This window comes from Electrona antarctica (genome assembly GCF_951216825.1).
Source record: "Electrona antarctica genome assembly, chromosome: 6".
In the NCBI taxonomy this organism is placed as follows: Eukaryota; Metazoa; Chordata; class Actinopteri; order Myctophiformes; family Myctophidae; genus Electrona; species Electrona antarctica.
In genome coordinates, this window is record NC_136811.1 from 31,783,341 (window position 1) to 31,798,340 (window position 15,000).

The window sequence follows — 15,000 nt, forward strand, 5'->3', positions numbered from 1 at the left end:
GTGTGTGTGTGTGTGTGTGTGTGTGTGTGTGTGTGTGTGTGTGTGTGTGTGTGTGTGTGTGTGTGTGTGTGTGTGTGTGTGTGTGTGTGTGTGTGTGTGTGTGTGTGTGTGTGTGTCTCATCCAGGCTGACTGGACGCTGGTCCTGGGAGAGCAGGCGTTGGACCTCTCGGTTCCCAGCTTCTCTCACTCCACCGCCTCCATCTTTGTGCTGGGCGAACGCAACCTCTACTGTCTGCGCGACAACGGGCAGATACGCTTCATGAAGAAGCTGGAGTTCAACCCCAGCTGCTTCCTGCCCTATGCCTCAGGTACGGAAAACACACTCTCCAGGCAGCGCTCGCTCAGCGCCCACGTTGAACTTCGTAACGAGACCGCTTCCACCGAAATCCTGAAGGAATGGAATATTTCTATAAAACAAGCTCTGAGAAATGGTCCCTGAGGTTGTGCGTGTGGGAATGTGTGTGTGTGTCTGCACCTTTGTCCTCCCTCCTGTCAAGTGTTTTTGATAAGAGCCCTCCCATCCTCTTAGTGTCCAGTAGCAGAGTATAAACAGAGCGTGTTTATACAGTACCATGTCTCCTCTCCATCTGTAAATACCCACCACCCCCCGACACACACTGACCTGGCTCTGAGCCACAAACTGGGCCGTGTACATGTTTGAACACAGTGAGTTGAAACAAAAAAACGACCTCTAAATGTATAATAAATTTGCCGTTTCGACGCACATTTCCCTCCTTTTGGCTGCACAAAGACGGAAAAGGTAGCTGAAAGAGTAAATACAGGAAAGGGAGAGTTTCCAAATAGGAACAAAAATAGGAAGGGTAAGAAGATGGGACTTGACAAAAGGATGCGGTGGAGTGCAAAGTCCCCAAAAATAAAATAATAGAATTGCGCTGCAGGATAAGTGTTATTCTGTTGCTTTACCACACAAAACCAGCCTCTGATGTTTGTCATTGTCACTCTAATTCTGAGTTTTTTGACATAGACCTTACAGAATATCTTCCTCTTGTGTAGGGAAAGGAAAACCTTACAATTAAAATCATATCTTTTGATTGGGGATAGAAACATGATTCTGATAATCACACACCAAATAGCTAACTGACCAGCCTGACCTGCCCATAGATATAGGCCAGTGTGGCCAGGCCTCGGGTCCGGACTCCGGACGAGGTCAGAATATAAACTGTAGAGGACAAACGTGTATCTGATCCAATGTGTTTTGAGAGGCAGTTTCATTTGTTCTATATAGGCCAGCGGTTCTCAACGTTTTGGCTGGGAACCCCCGGAAATGCTTCCCTCCACGCCCCCCTCCCCACCACCAATACAAACTGAATGCAAAAATGAACCTTAATAATAGAGAAAATATATTATAAATGAATACTGAAACCAGATATAATCATTAAGGAAAGTTTATGCATGCACTGTGTACTATGTAAACTATGTAAACCCATTTTCCAGCCATTCAGTCAAAAAGGGGTTTTGGAAAATAATTTGGGGACCCCTCAAAATAATTTGGTGACCCCCCCCCCCCCCCCCCCCGAGGGGTCACGACCCACGGGTTGAGAACCCCTGATATAGGCCATAGACCACATACAGTATGCAGGTCAACATGCATACCGTATTAGGTTGAAATGATGATTGTAATCTAAAACCCATTTTTTAACATTGATTGTCTGACAAAACATGCAGTATTTCCTTAATGGTGGTGGTTGTTTACTTAATAGATGAGATACTGTATAGACTCTGACCCTGTTATTGTTATTTAAGGCACTATGAGTTTTGCTATTTTAGCCATAACAACAATCGTAGTCTTAGGTGTGCTAGTCTTTCTCTGTTTCTTTTTTTCTCAAGTGACATAACAAACGTATAGCGCAGGGGGGAAAAAAGCTCCCATTTCTCCTCTGTTTCCTCCAAAGCATGTACAGTACACACACACACACACACACACACACACACACACACACACACACACACACACACACACACACACACACACACACACACACACCTTAATTTTCGGTAGCTGAACCAGTATTTACCCAGCATGGGTAAATCTCCTCTCCATCTGATGTGTATGTCTGCCCCCACCGCCCCACCCCCGCCCACCTCCTCTGGGCAGGGGGTCTTAAGCGGGTCCCACGCGTGGTGTTAAGGCCTGAACACAGTGGGTTCAGTGTCCCGGGCCTCCATTTCCTCAGCGCTGGCAGAGGAAGTCTCAACCGGCCTGGTCTGCTGATCCATATGGAACAGCTCGCTATAGCGATCACACGCCACACACTGGCTCACACCTGACTAAATACACGCACGCACACACACACACGCACACACACACACACACACTTGTCTATGTGTGCAATTTAGTTCATATTGTTCAGTTTATGCACGCATCGTCTCTTGGTGTTTCGCTCTCTAACCCTATTTTCAGACACAGAAATATTTCATTTTGGCTGTGTGTGTGTGTATGATGTGTGCACGTGTGTGTGTGGGGAGGGTGGGGGGGTGTTGGGGGGTGGGGGGGGGGTGGGGGGGGGGGGGGGGGTTGATGCACGATGCTGGCTAATCCCCGCAGGCCTGGGAATGGGTTCCAGCCTCACACATCTCTCCTCTCTTCACCTCATGGGGAGAGAGAAGCTGAGGAGGAAAGAGAGAGAGATTGATGAAAGATGAAGACTTTGCCGATGCATTTCAAGGCAATGAATTAGTGACCAAGCGTGCATGAAAGTCAACAGAAGACCGATATCTGGAAACATTTGTAATTACAGACATGTAGTGTAGCAGAACAAGCACCACATTTGAAAATAGCATATTTTGGGTAATTTAGTCTGCATTTTATGCCGTATTTAATTTATCCTGCCTGAAACTTTTTGGGGCTACTATACAACGAGTGCCGATGTGTGGATCACTGGATTGTATTAGATTTTGGTCACAGACTTTCGCTATGGTTGGAAAAGATTAGATTCGGTTTTCGAAAATTAGATTTGGGTTACTTTTATCTCCTGTTCTGCAGGGAGAAACTGCAGGGAGAAACCTAATGTTTCACACGTTCATCACATGCACGCATGCATGCACACGGACCACACACACACACACACACACACACACACACACACACACACACACACACACACACAGGGCGGTCTCCCCTGCAGGATAAGGCGCCCGCGTGCGTGTTGCGTGCTAATCCTACCAGGCCTGAAAATAATGTTCCAGGCTTGCACACCTCTTTTCCTCCTGGAAAGGCAGGCAGGGAGGAAGGAGGGAGAGAGAGAGAGAATTTGAATTGAGGAGGTGAAATTTGGAAGTTAACAAAGTCGATTAGCCTTAAAGAAAAAATAAATCTGAAGTTCCAGATGATATGGACACTTTACAGTGCATACAGACGCATTACAGTGCATAATAGACATTAGATGATTGTGGTAATTTGCCGCCGGAGACGAGAGAGAGCACACACATGGTTTTATATAACAACACTCAGGGGGCCATTCTTTACTGTGATTACAGCAGTAAGTTAATCATGAGCCACTACCCTGCCCAGAGGAACACCCACACTCACCGTTACACATTCAACTTCACCATTATTGTCACTCAAATAATTGCGATTTAACGATTTAATTGTGTTTTTGGTATTGGAAATTGGAACATTTAAAATTAATATAAATTAAATTTCTGTTTGCCTTTTAGTCTTTGTAATAAAAAAGTGCACAGGGCAGATATGAATAATAACTGAAATATGCCAAGAAATTACTGCCATTTTTATAAATGTTATACTAAAAAAAAGAATAGCATCAGTGACTGTCTTTTATGTATGAACATTTTTCAACATGGACACGATTATGACGATTAAGCTAAATGTTAACTAAATGTAATAGTAGTCATGTATGGTAAGAGAAATAGAAGACACACACGCACATGCGCGTCTACACACACACACACACACACACACACACACACACACACACACACACACACACACACACACACACACACACGCACACAAACACACACGAATGTCTGAAAGAACACCACGTGAGTTAGGACAGTAAACGGTTCCATTTTCCTATGCTGCTGGGAGTTATCAACCTGGTTGTAATGTGTCTTTGACCATTAAGACTGCATGAATCAAGCTGCATTGTGGTCCAACTATCTTCCAGTCACATTGGATCATGTTTTACGGTGTGATGTGTACATCCTAGGACCTGCTTCCAATAAGACAGGAGAGAGGAGAGGGAATAGGAGACGGGGAGGGGGAAAGGAATTTGAGGAGACAAAGGATATTAAACTCAAGGTATGCTCACACCGAATACCGCCAGTCAACGGATTTAATAACTTTTCAATGGAGATCATGCGACGCAGCTGCGGAAGACACGCAGAGGATCTATCCATCCAGTGAACCCTATCTGTGCGCCTATGTCAATATGTTCAGATGAAAGGTCGGGAATTATCATGAAACTAGAGGTTTGCCAATTATTGTATAGGATTGTCAATCTATGGCGAATCAAACAACAATTCATGGAGAAGCTGATAGCAGTTTTGAAAAGTGAAAAGTGAAAGCTGGATTACGATAAGCTCTGGGGAGAGGAGTGTGCGAGTGAGAGAGTGTAGCGTCGTCCGGCTGTGGAGGATAAGGAGGAGATTCGTCTCTCTTCTTTGCTCTGTTCTGGCCTTCAGCGACACAGCTGCCTCTGCTGGCTCGCTGCCATGCTTCTCTCTCTCTCCCACTTCATCTGTCTCTCCCTCTGTCTGTGTCTGCCTTTCTCACTCTATCTCTCTGCATCTGTATATCTGTCTGTGTGTATGTCTGTTCTCTCTCTCTCTCTCTCTCTCTCTCTCTCGCTCTCTCTCTCTCTCTCTCTCTCTCTCTCTCTCTCTCTCTCTCTCTCTCTCTCTCTCTCTCTCTCTCTCTCTCTCTCTCTCTCTCTCTCTCTCTCTCTCTCTCTCTCTCTGTTTTTCTTTCTGAGTTCCTCCCTACTTCTCTCAGGGCATTTTCTTACTAGGTACGATTGCTTCGTACCGTGCCTGAGTAGGATATTCCACTTCTTCACCGCTCAGCTTTCACATCAGTAATGTTGTTCTGTACCTGACTAAACTTCAGCATCTCCTTCTATGTCTTAGATTCTCTGTTTTGTCCCCACCCCGGTGCTCTCTCGGGTACGGTGCATGTGTACTCGGGTGCTGTTCGCATCAGGTGTGTGTACTTGGGTATACGGAACAACATTACTCATATGAAAGCTGAACGTCCGAGGCAATTCTACTCGGGTACGGTACAAAGCAGTTGTACTTGATATCAAATTGGCCTAATATGACCATTTGACAAAACCATTGTAATAAATACACACCCACACGCACGTGCAGCCGTGCACACACACACACACACACACACACACACACACACACACACACACACACACACACACACACACACACACACACACACACCCTTTGGAGGAGAAAGGGAGGAGAAGAGAGTTGGCGAACTTAAAAGGAGGAACAAGGAGGAGAGGAAAGGCTGAATGTAAAGGTGGAAGCAGTTGGACATATGTAATTATCTGGTGTTGTTGGACAGTGACAGAGAAGGTTGAGGATGCTTTGATGTGGCCCAGAGGTCCAACATACAGACGATCCCCTGTCATTTAGGCCCCGCCCGCCTCCTCTGCCCACGTGTGACCGCTGTTGCTATATTCCATGTTCTAACTGTGTGTGTGTGTGTGTGTGTGTGTGTGTGTGTGTGTGTGTGCGTGTGCGTGTGCGGTTGCTCGAGGCGTGTGCTTTGCGTGTGGCCCTCAGATCGTCTTAGGTGGTACTCGCACTATTGGTGGGACGGAGTGGACACGTGTGTGTGTGTGTGTACAGTGGATGGGTGGGTTAATCAGGGTGCACGCTGCTACTGTACATGTCTATTAGCTATTTTCTTCCACGTGACACCTCATCCAAAAGTCACATAAAAACTGACCGAATTAGTAAGTTGTTTTCTTTGTTTTTTGTTTTTTCAATTCGGCCCCCCACAGTGACAGAAGCAACCACCAACCTGTTGCTAGCCAACCATACCAACATGCTGCTGGTCTACCAGGACGTGACCTTGAAATGGGCGTCTCAGCTGTCCTGTGTCCCTGTGGCCGTACGCATCGCCAACTTCACGTAAGTAAGCCTGGTTTTATCTGTGAACACGAGACCACAGCGGGTGCCATGTGGAGCTCCTCTGTGCTGTCTGTTTGTGATGTGTGTATAAGTGTGTATATATATATATATATATATATATATATATATATATATATACTGTGTAGATTGACACGTGGCATTAGCAATCAGACTTTGTGCCTGATTGTGAGACATTTGATAGCGTCTGACAGAAAGATGGAGGGACGGAAGACAATGCATGTGAATGAGAGAGAGGCAAGAAGACAGTAGAGACAATGTGCAAGTAATCACATGCTGTGCTACTGTTTCATGGCCGTAGGACTAGGTAGTAGTAATTTCACTCTGTATGTCGCTAATATTATTAGGGTGTGTGTGTGTGTGTGTGGGGGGGGGGGGGGGTTGTAATGTAATATACATGTTATACAGGTGTACCTGGGAGGTGGATGGGAAAGATGGATGCTGAAAAGCAGACAGTAATTGAGAGAGTCTAAACAAGACTTCAAATGAATGTATGGATGGATGTTGCTTGGACTGGTTATCGGCGTGTCATGCATGCTTCTGTGTATATTACTTTGTCTATGAGCTCCACTCAAAAAAGGTTAGTCTGCTAATGCCCACCAGATTAGGTCCCTTTCTGTCTCTACAGTACACACACACACACACACACACACACACACACACACACACACACACACACACACACACACACACACACACACACACACACACACACACACACACTGTTAACAGGTGTGTTATTGGTCAGACCCATTTATTGTTGTGTTTATCAGCCTGTGAAATCCACAGTGATCCTCTCTACAGGAAATTACTCCACAATGTCTTCCAGCTGGCCAATCACAACAGATAAGGGAGTGGCCCGCTGTAACCAGTCATCCATCCTATATTGTAAATGACCACAATCAAACCGCAATTTGATACAATTACAACGCAAAGCACAAACACTGGTGAATGATGATGGTGTGTGCGTGCGTGCGTGCGTGCGTGCGTGCGTGCGTGCGTGCGTGCGTGCGTGCACGTGCATTTACGCATATGTTACAGTATGTTCTCGTGCTGCTGTGTGTGTGTGTGTTTAAGATGCAGGAGATACTGTGTGTCTGGGACGTTGTTTGCTTTTGTTTGAGGGTGTGTTGTTTTAAGGCGCTTGATAGTTATCATCTTGTTCAGTGTGTTGTTAGTGTTCATAGACTGTGGAGTGTGGGAGAGGAACACACACACACACACACACACACACACACACACACACACACACACACACACACACACACACGTGTGTGCACTCACATATCTAACAATCTGGGTCCATACTGTACAGTAATGCTGGCTGTGTCCATTGCTTGCTTTAGGGTATGTTGGATCAGCCTAACCAGGTTCCATATGTCAGGGTTGGGGAGTCTGAAATCCTTCACTTCAGGGGTCTCGCTGTCTGATGGGATCACGAGAACACTCAGTATCACTGTTTACCTTTTAAAGACCCCTGGCTGGGTCTCCCGTACCACCCAGCTACAGAGATCCAGGTGTTTGGTCCAATGGCTACAATGACTGGTAACAGCCCAAATTCAGCAGTAACTTTTGCCCTATTTTTGACAACTGGATTTAAATTTAGAATAGAACCTGCATATTAAAATGTATCTGTAATATTCATATTCCTTTACCCCTCCTGGTAGCTGTACATAATCTCATACCGGTAACTATACCTACAGTAATCACTTTAATCCAGAATTAATAGTATTTTATTTACCGTCTGTTAGCTGTTTTTAGCATCCGTCGCTAGCCTCCGGTGGCACCCATGGTGTGTGACGTCATTGAATATCCCAAATCTCCACATACACTAACACTAACACACACGCACGCGATCTAAAGCATTTATAGGGCTCAGATTGAGCTAATGGACGATGTTTAGAGCTTAATAAAACTTTTATCTGACCTCGCAAGTACAAAACCATTGTTTACACTGAGAGAAGATGTCCCGGACTGAAGCTATGTGTCATCACTTTCGTTTCAACGGAGGAGTTCACAGCTGTCAAAACTTTGTAGTTTTCTGCAGGATTCTGGCAATATAAAATATAAAATATTGTGTTGCAAAAATCGCCCTGCTGGTGGTGCTAAAAAAATCATATCCGGTCACATTTCTGATTTTACGTTTTTAGGTGGAAGCTATGTTGCTATGGCTCCAGCTAATGGGGTTCCTTTAATAAAAGAAGTCTGTCTGTCCGACTTTTTTCTCGCCATACCTCTTCCTCTCTCTGTCTCTCTCTCTCACAGCAGGCTCGCCCAGTAGGTTGTAGTGTTTTGATATGATTCTCCCAGAAGTGTGTTATGAGCCAGCTAGTCTGTTCCAACACACCAATCAGGCCCTCAGTTTGCACTGTACATCATATTTATGGTCAAGAGTCCCCGCTCTCCCACTCCCTCTCACCCACACACGGGCACACACACGGGCACGCACGCACGCACGCACACACACACACACACACACACACACACACACACACACACACACACACACACACAGTGGGAGAGCAGCTTCTGCAAGGGTTATGGGGTAAGGGAAGCATGTTTGTGTGTGCGCGTGCGTGCCTGTATGTGTATTTATCCCGCAGTAGTAAAAGTTCTTGTTTTAATGCTCCCTCAGACACCCTCCTGTGCAGGTGTGGGGCCAACCACTGCTATGAACCCTATGTCCCGTGTGTGTGTGTGTGTGTGTGTGTGTGTGTGTGTGTGTGTGTGTGTGTGTGTGTGTGTGTGTGTGTGTGTGTGTGTGTGTGTGTGTGTGTGTGTGTGTGTGTGTGTGTGTGTGTGTGTGTGTGTGTGTGTGTGTGTGTGTGTGTGTGTGTGTGTGTGTGTGTGTGTGCGCGCCTCAGCGGCCTGGAATCACAACACATCTGCAACCAGTTAGAGCACACGAACGTGCACACACACACATGCATGTACATTGCATCACTGCATTTCCTTTCTCTCACTCTCTCTTTTCCTTTCCCTATCTTAACCCTCTGTTCTCCCTCTCTCCTCTTCTCTCTCCATATCACATGATGTGATTCTATCATGCTTAGAACCCCCTGCGTTCTCTATACAGAATATTATACAGAGGTAACACGTCTAAAAGGATAACAAAACAATGTCCTGGGGACTTGTTTCCATTGTGGTCGTATACGTATTCAATTCATCTACACATAGCATAAAAAATAACACAATAATTCATGTCATCAACAAATACAAACACTATGACTATGGGCTCTAATTCGTCCATGCTAAACCCCTTATCCCTAAACTTCTTTGCCTTTTTTTACTATTTTGGAAAACATTTTTGAATAGTTAATATAGCCAATCTACAAGCTCACAACATGTCGATGTAGATCGACTGGTTGAACTATTAAAACAATATTTTCAAAATAGAAAATAATTGGCAAAATAGTTTATGGATAAGGGGTTTAGCATGGACAAAATTAGAGCTTTATATGTACAATGGAAATGGAAAATTAAATGGCATAGATGTTTTGGGGGATATGGGGGATATGAAAGAAACCACAAACCAGTCTCTCACATCTTTTATGGATGGTGTCAGGGCATTCCACATTTTGGTGGCAGAGTAGTAGAATGAGAATTTTGGTCATGGTCTCACTTTGGCAGTATTTAGACAGGTAAAAGCTTTGACTATCTTAAATACCAATCCCTGGATTAAAGTTCTCAGTCACCATGACTGATTTCACTCATTTGGATTCCATAGAAGCCAGAATGTCTTCTATGGAAGCATGTTACAATCTCTGCTACATGCTACAAGCTCTCAATGCATCTGTGACGTGGCATTGAGAGCTTGTAGACAGGCTATTTTCAGTTATTATTTTAACATTAGACCATTTGAAGTGGTCAAACTAGTAAAGTATGTTCATAAGCATCTTCCAGAAAACCCTAATGGTGTCGGATACTTGTTGCCAACGGCAGGAAAAATATTTCTAAAACATAATCATTGTTTAGGAATCAGTGCTAGTGTGGAGGGCTCCATTCACACTGTTTCACAAATCACAAATTCGGACTTGTTGGCCAAAGGCCATGCAAAGAATATTAGTCGTGAGACTTTATTTAGCTTTAATCCATGATCCCATCTATGTTATTCTTACAGATGCTTGGTTTGATATATATCTGCTGTCCCGATTACTTTGTAGCAGTTACACTAATACTTTTCTTGGCATACTCTATTTACTTGACCTTGCTCTGTTTTTGGCTGACTAGAGTTCATACCATTTACTCCCATCTTGCCATTTTGGGCGTCTGATAAATTGTACATTGCTATCCTCTCCTCTGTCTCTCTGTTTCTCTGTCTCTGTCTCTCTCTCTCTCTTTCTCTCTCTCTCTCTCTCTCTCTCTCTCTCTCTCTCTCTCTGTCTCTGTCTCTGTCTCTGTCTCTGTCTCTCTCTCTCTCTCTTCTACTCTGTTCAGGGAGCTGAAAGGGTTGGTGGTCACCCTGAGCTCTGATGGCCACCTCCAGTGCTCCTACATGGGGACAGACCCGTCCTTCTTCTCCACACCGAAGGTGGATGCCAGGGAGGCAGACTACGAGCAGGTGGACACTGAGATGAAGAGTCTTCAGAAGTACATCAGGGAAGCCACCAGGACTCAGGGTGGGTAACAGTTGTCATCTCTAATATAAAAACAAATAGTAATCACTAGAGCTTCAGATAGATGAGCCTTCACGTTTTATTTTTAACCTTTATTATTTATGCAGGTAAATCCCATTGAGATACATATTGTACAAAAGTACAATCCATCTCCCCATCTATCAGGCTCACACAGGAACAATTAGAAGACATTACATACTTTACAAGATGGGGCAAAAATCATCACGATTTGTGATGAATAAACTGTGATTAGAAGCAAACTAAGATTATCCTTTGATTCATAATGGTGCAGCCCTACTAGAAAGTGCTACAACAGTTTGTCAAAGTCTTGATAGATACCTTTGGACTTTGGTGACCCAAAGTACTTTAAGACATAAAAAAAGAAACGGTCACAGGAACCACTGTAACTTAGTAGGATGTGAGGAGCCAGCAAAAGTTCAGTTTAGAATAAGATTAACATGAGCTCATTTCTTTCCGAAACACACCAGACATTTATTAGGAGACATCATAAAATGACGAATTAAAGACACCAGAACCTTCTCAAGATGACAAGCCAACAGCATTTTCTCACGTAAGACCATCGGGATACAGGAACAATCAAATAAATCAAAATCAAGAGGCAAGAGAAATATAATTCCTCTAAGACCCAGATAAAAGCTCCTTAGTTGTTAGAGCCTGCAGATGATCAGGAAAACTAGAGCAGGGACTCAACTAGGGTGTAACATGAAGAAAGGAAGAATTTAATGTAGCCTGGCACTGAAGGCGAGAAGATGAAAATATAGACCCCTTGATTGATCCCAGTAAACCTCAGGTATCGCTAGTAGTATAGGAGTCTGGTTCTAGACCTGAACTGCAATTGGCACTTTCACTCCACTTTAAAACATGTGTCTACTGATTCAGAGGTATGGTTTGCCCTCCTCCACAGCTTTTCCCAGATTGGGGAAACAACCAAGCCGATCACGATCAGTACGTTTTGGTGGCAGGACTAAAGTTGGTGCTGTATACTGCCTAGAGAGTGGCCTCATACATCAGTCACTAGCAATTGGTTTGGGACAGTTAACCCCCCAGGAAACGGCTATCAAGAATGCAATATCAGACTGAATAATAGAAAGACCATTCAGTCTGAACATCACACTAATAGGAGTGTGTTTATGATATGGCATGTGAACACCATTATGTTCCCATTACTCTCAGATATCCTACCCAAATCGGACGGTGAGAACGACCTAACTGTTACAGCCACCGTCTCTTCAAGCATGGATAAGCCATCTGTAAGTAAACAGACACCCTAACCATACAAACCCATACAAGAGCACAAACTTGCAAACTCATCTCGTTCCATTTGTTCCACTTTCCTTACAGCGTTCTCTTATCCAAGACATTGAGGGTTTGCCTGTACCCTCGGTCACCATCAAGGTACATTATACATGAATTTCTTCACCATACTGCCACGACACATTCAATGATCTCTAAACTAATGTATATATTCTGTATATTCTGTCTTGGATGTCCAGGTGAAGGTGAAGGCCAGCAGTAGTCTACAGGGTTCTAAGTTGACTGTCTGTGTCCAGCCCCCCCTGGTCGTCACACAGGACCAATTTGTCCTGGAACCCATGGGTCAGTCCTCATTATCTCTTCAACCCTGTCTCTTGTCTCTGTTTCTTGTTTTTGTGTGTCCCCTCAGGAGTAGACCAATCACAAGATTCACAACAAAACATAGCACTATGTGCATTACATTACAAAACAGAAAAACATTAAAACTTCAATCTCTTAGTTAACAACATTGTTTTGTGAAGAACTTTAGTTGTTATTGGTGGAGTATGTCCAAAGGACAAGTACACTAGCAGCCAGCCTGTATATTGCAGCCTCGCTCACTGCATTGTGATTTATACAGCTTTGTTCACAAAGTACACACATAGCAGCTTAAAGCTTGGAAAGGGAGGCCATGCCGTTATTAAACTGTCTGGTTTATTTGTTCTTTCTTTTCATTTTTTTCCTCCTCTCACTTTCTCTCCCTCTTATACAGACACTGTTTATTCAATGACAGCTGCTGTTTCCTTTCCTGTTATCACATTAATATCCCTCTACCCTCCTCCATCATTAAACCAAAACAAACTGACAGTGATTGTGAGCGAGTGAATGTGTGAGTGAATTAGAGACATGCACTGTATTTCTCTGTATTTACAGTAGCCAAATCCTGTAGCTGCTGCGAGTCACCTTGACCAGACACAGCGGTAACTTTGATCTAAATTAAACATGCACCGCTTCAGAAGCCTTTCCAACATCAAACAATGATACCTTATCAAGTGATTACAAATCTAACCATTATCAAGCTATTAAGGCTGTCAATTTTCTTTTTTTTATCAGATTAATCATTAATTAACTCATTTACAGCTGAGATTGCCTTTTGATGCCTTCTGGTCCAAACACCCATAGCGCAGAGATCGCCTTTTCACACCTTTTTTTAATATCAATTGATTACGGTTCACAACTGCGTTCTGTACTCACGCGTAACACTCTCGTAAATGAAAATTCCGCTGGCTTATGCTGCCTATGAGAAAGCAGTTTTTAGAATCGTGATATCTCGAATTTCTTTTTATACCAAAACAAGCATGATTTGTGGCTCATTTCTCTAAACGATATGATCCTCGGTTACAAAATGTATGTTTTGGATGAATTAAATAACATTCGCGGGACATGTTACATGTCGGTTTTTCACTTCCTGACTCGCAGTTTCCGGGTAAAATGGTTTTTAAACTAAGACAGTCTAACGTTGAAGTGGATGGAGCCACTAGATGGCAATGTGTGCGTTAAAGGAGTTAATCATGACTAATCACAATTCGTAACTATGCCCAAAATATGCCCAATTCATCTATATTCTTGTGGGAACTGAAAGATAAATTACTCTTTTTCGCTGTCGCTGTCTCACTCGCTCTCACCCCGTTGTGCTTCGAGCCGACGACTACGTTTTCTGGCAAAAAAGTGTGTTCTTACTTCTTTCCCCGTCCAGATAGAGCCTTGCACATGTTCTCTTTCCATATTGTTTGGATCTGTAAGCCATCAGATAACAGAGCGACGACTAGTGCAGAGTTGGTCTGGTATGGGACTGGTGCAGTCATTAGGTGAGGGTCATAAGGGAAGGGGAAGGGCCAAAATATTTTCAATCCATTTTAAAGTTCAGAATCGAAAATCGGTATTCCCCATCTCTACAGTCATGTGATCAACACAGACCTGTCCGCTTCCCCATATTGCATCCCCATTGGCTAAGATTGCCTTCCAAAGTTTGCAAGATTGGTCCATTTTGAACAAAATGCCTCAAATGATGAACACAGGGTACAATTTGAGGGAGATTTTTCATGCACATTCCCACTATGCCGAGGAAGAAATGCCACTTGAAAATGTACACATCAGCCTCATAACTGGCCCATTCGTGTTTTTACCTATAACTGCACCGATCTGTGTAAAACTTTGTATTCGGACTCCCTAGAGGCAAAGGAAAAACCTTTGACCTGCATTTTTCACATATATATTAATTAATTCACTTTTTCTCATAAGCTCTTTCATGTGCATGTGCACAACCATATTATATGTTAAGAAACTGTGCACAGGGAGAGAGTGGTATTTCCTCACCAGGGGTTTAGTTAGTCAGTGTATTTTATAACCATAATTGATAGACAAATAAACCTTTTACATTTACAGACATTGCGTAACAAGTTTTTCATAGCAGTTTCAGGAAAATGGCTTAGTCCTATGTGGCAGTTCATCTTTCAACCTCCCTAACCCCATCATGTCATTTTATTAAAACATATATTTTTGGCACCTTTTTATGCTTTACCTTAGAAAGCTCTGTGTTGTGAAATAGGAAACCAAGGGAAGAGAGAAATCACACATGCCAGACAAGATGATAGCAAAAAACCTAACTTCTCAATTATCAATATTGTGTAAGCAACAGACTTATGTATGTCCTGTATTTGGTCACATTCTTTGGTAACATCTATTTCTTATCACTATCTACGCCATCCAATGCAAATAGAAATGCTCTTTTTGAAAGTGAACGTTTTCCAGGGGGAACCCCCCCCCCCCCCCAATCCACTGCACCAGCTTCATTAAGCTATTTGCTTAGTGAGATGAAGAAGCTAGCTCAGTGCCCTCAGGTTAGACCTTGTTCTTGGCAGAAGCTTAGAACATTAGAATGTTTATGTTGCAGATCAAACCAAAGTCTTGCAGGTGAGT

At 43.5% G+C, this 15,000-nt stretch overlaps 1 protein-coding gene across 1 annotated transcript in view; it reads left to right on the plus strand.

Moving 5' to 3' along the window:
* The window catches only part of bbs9 (Bardet-Biedl syndrome 9), a 226,661-nt gene that overhangs the window by 26,685 nt on the left and 184,976 nt on the right, over window positions 1–15,000 (plus strand). Inside the window, exons 8-13 of the mRNA XM_079504326.1 lie at window positions 126–309; window positions 6,004–6,133; window positions 10,589–10,770; window positions 11,962–12,038; window positions 12,130–12,183; window positions 12,282–12,384. Of these exons, the coding sequence (XP_079360452.1) occupies window positions 126–309; window positions 6,004–6,133; window positions 10,589–10,770; window positions 11,962–12,038; window positions 12,130–12,183; window positions 12,282–12,384 (730 nt within the window). The remainder of the gene's footprint in view (window positions 1–125; window positions 310–6,003; window positions 6,134–10,588; window positions 10,771–11,961; window positions 12,039–12,129; window positions 12,184–12,281; window positions 12,385–15,000) is intronic.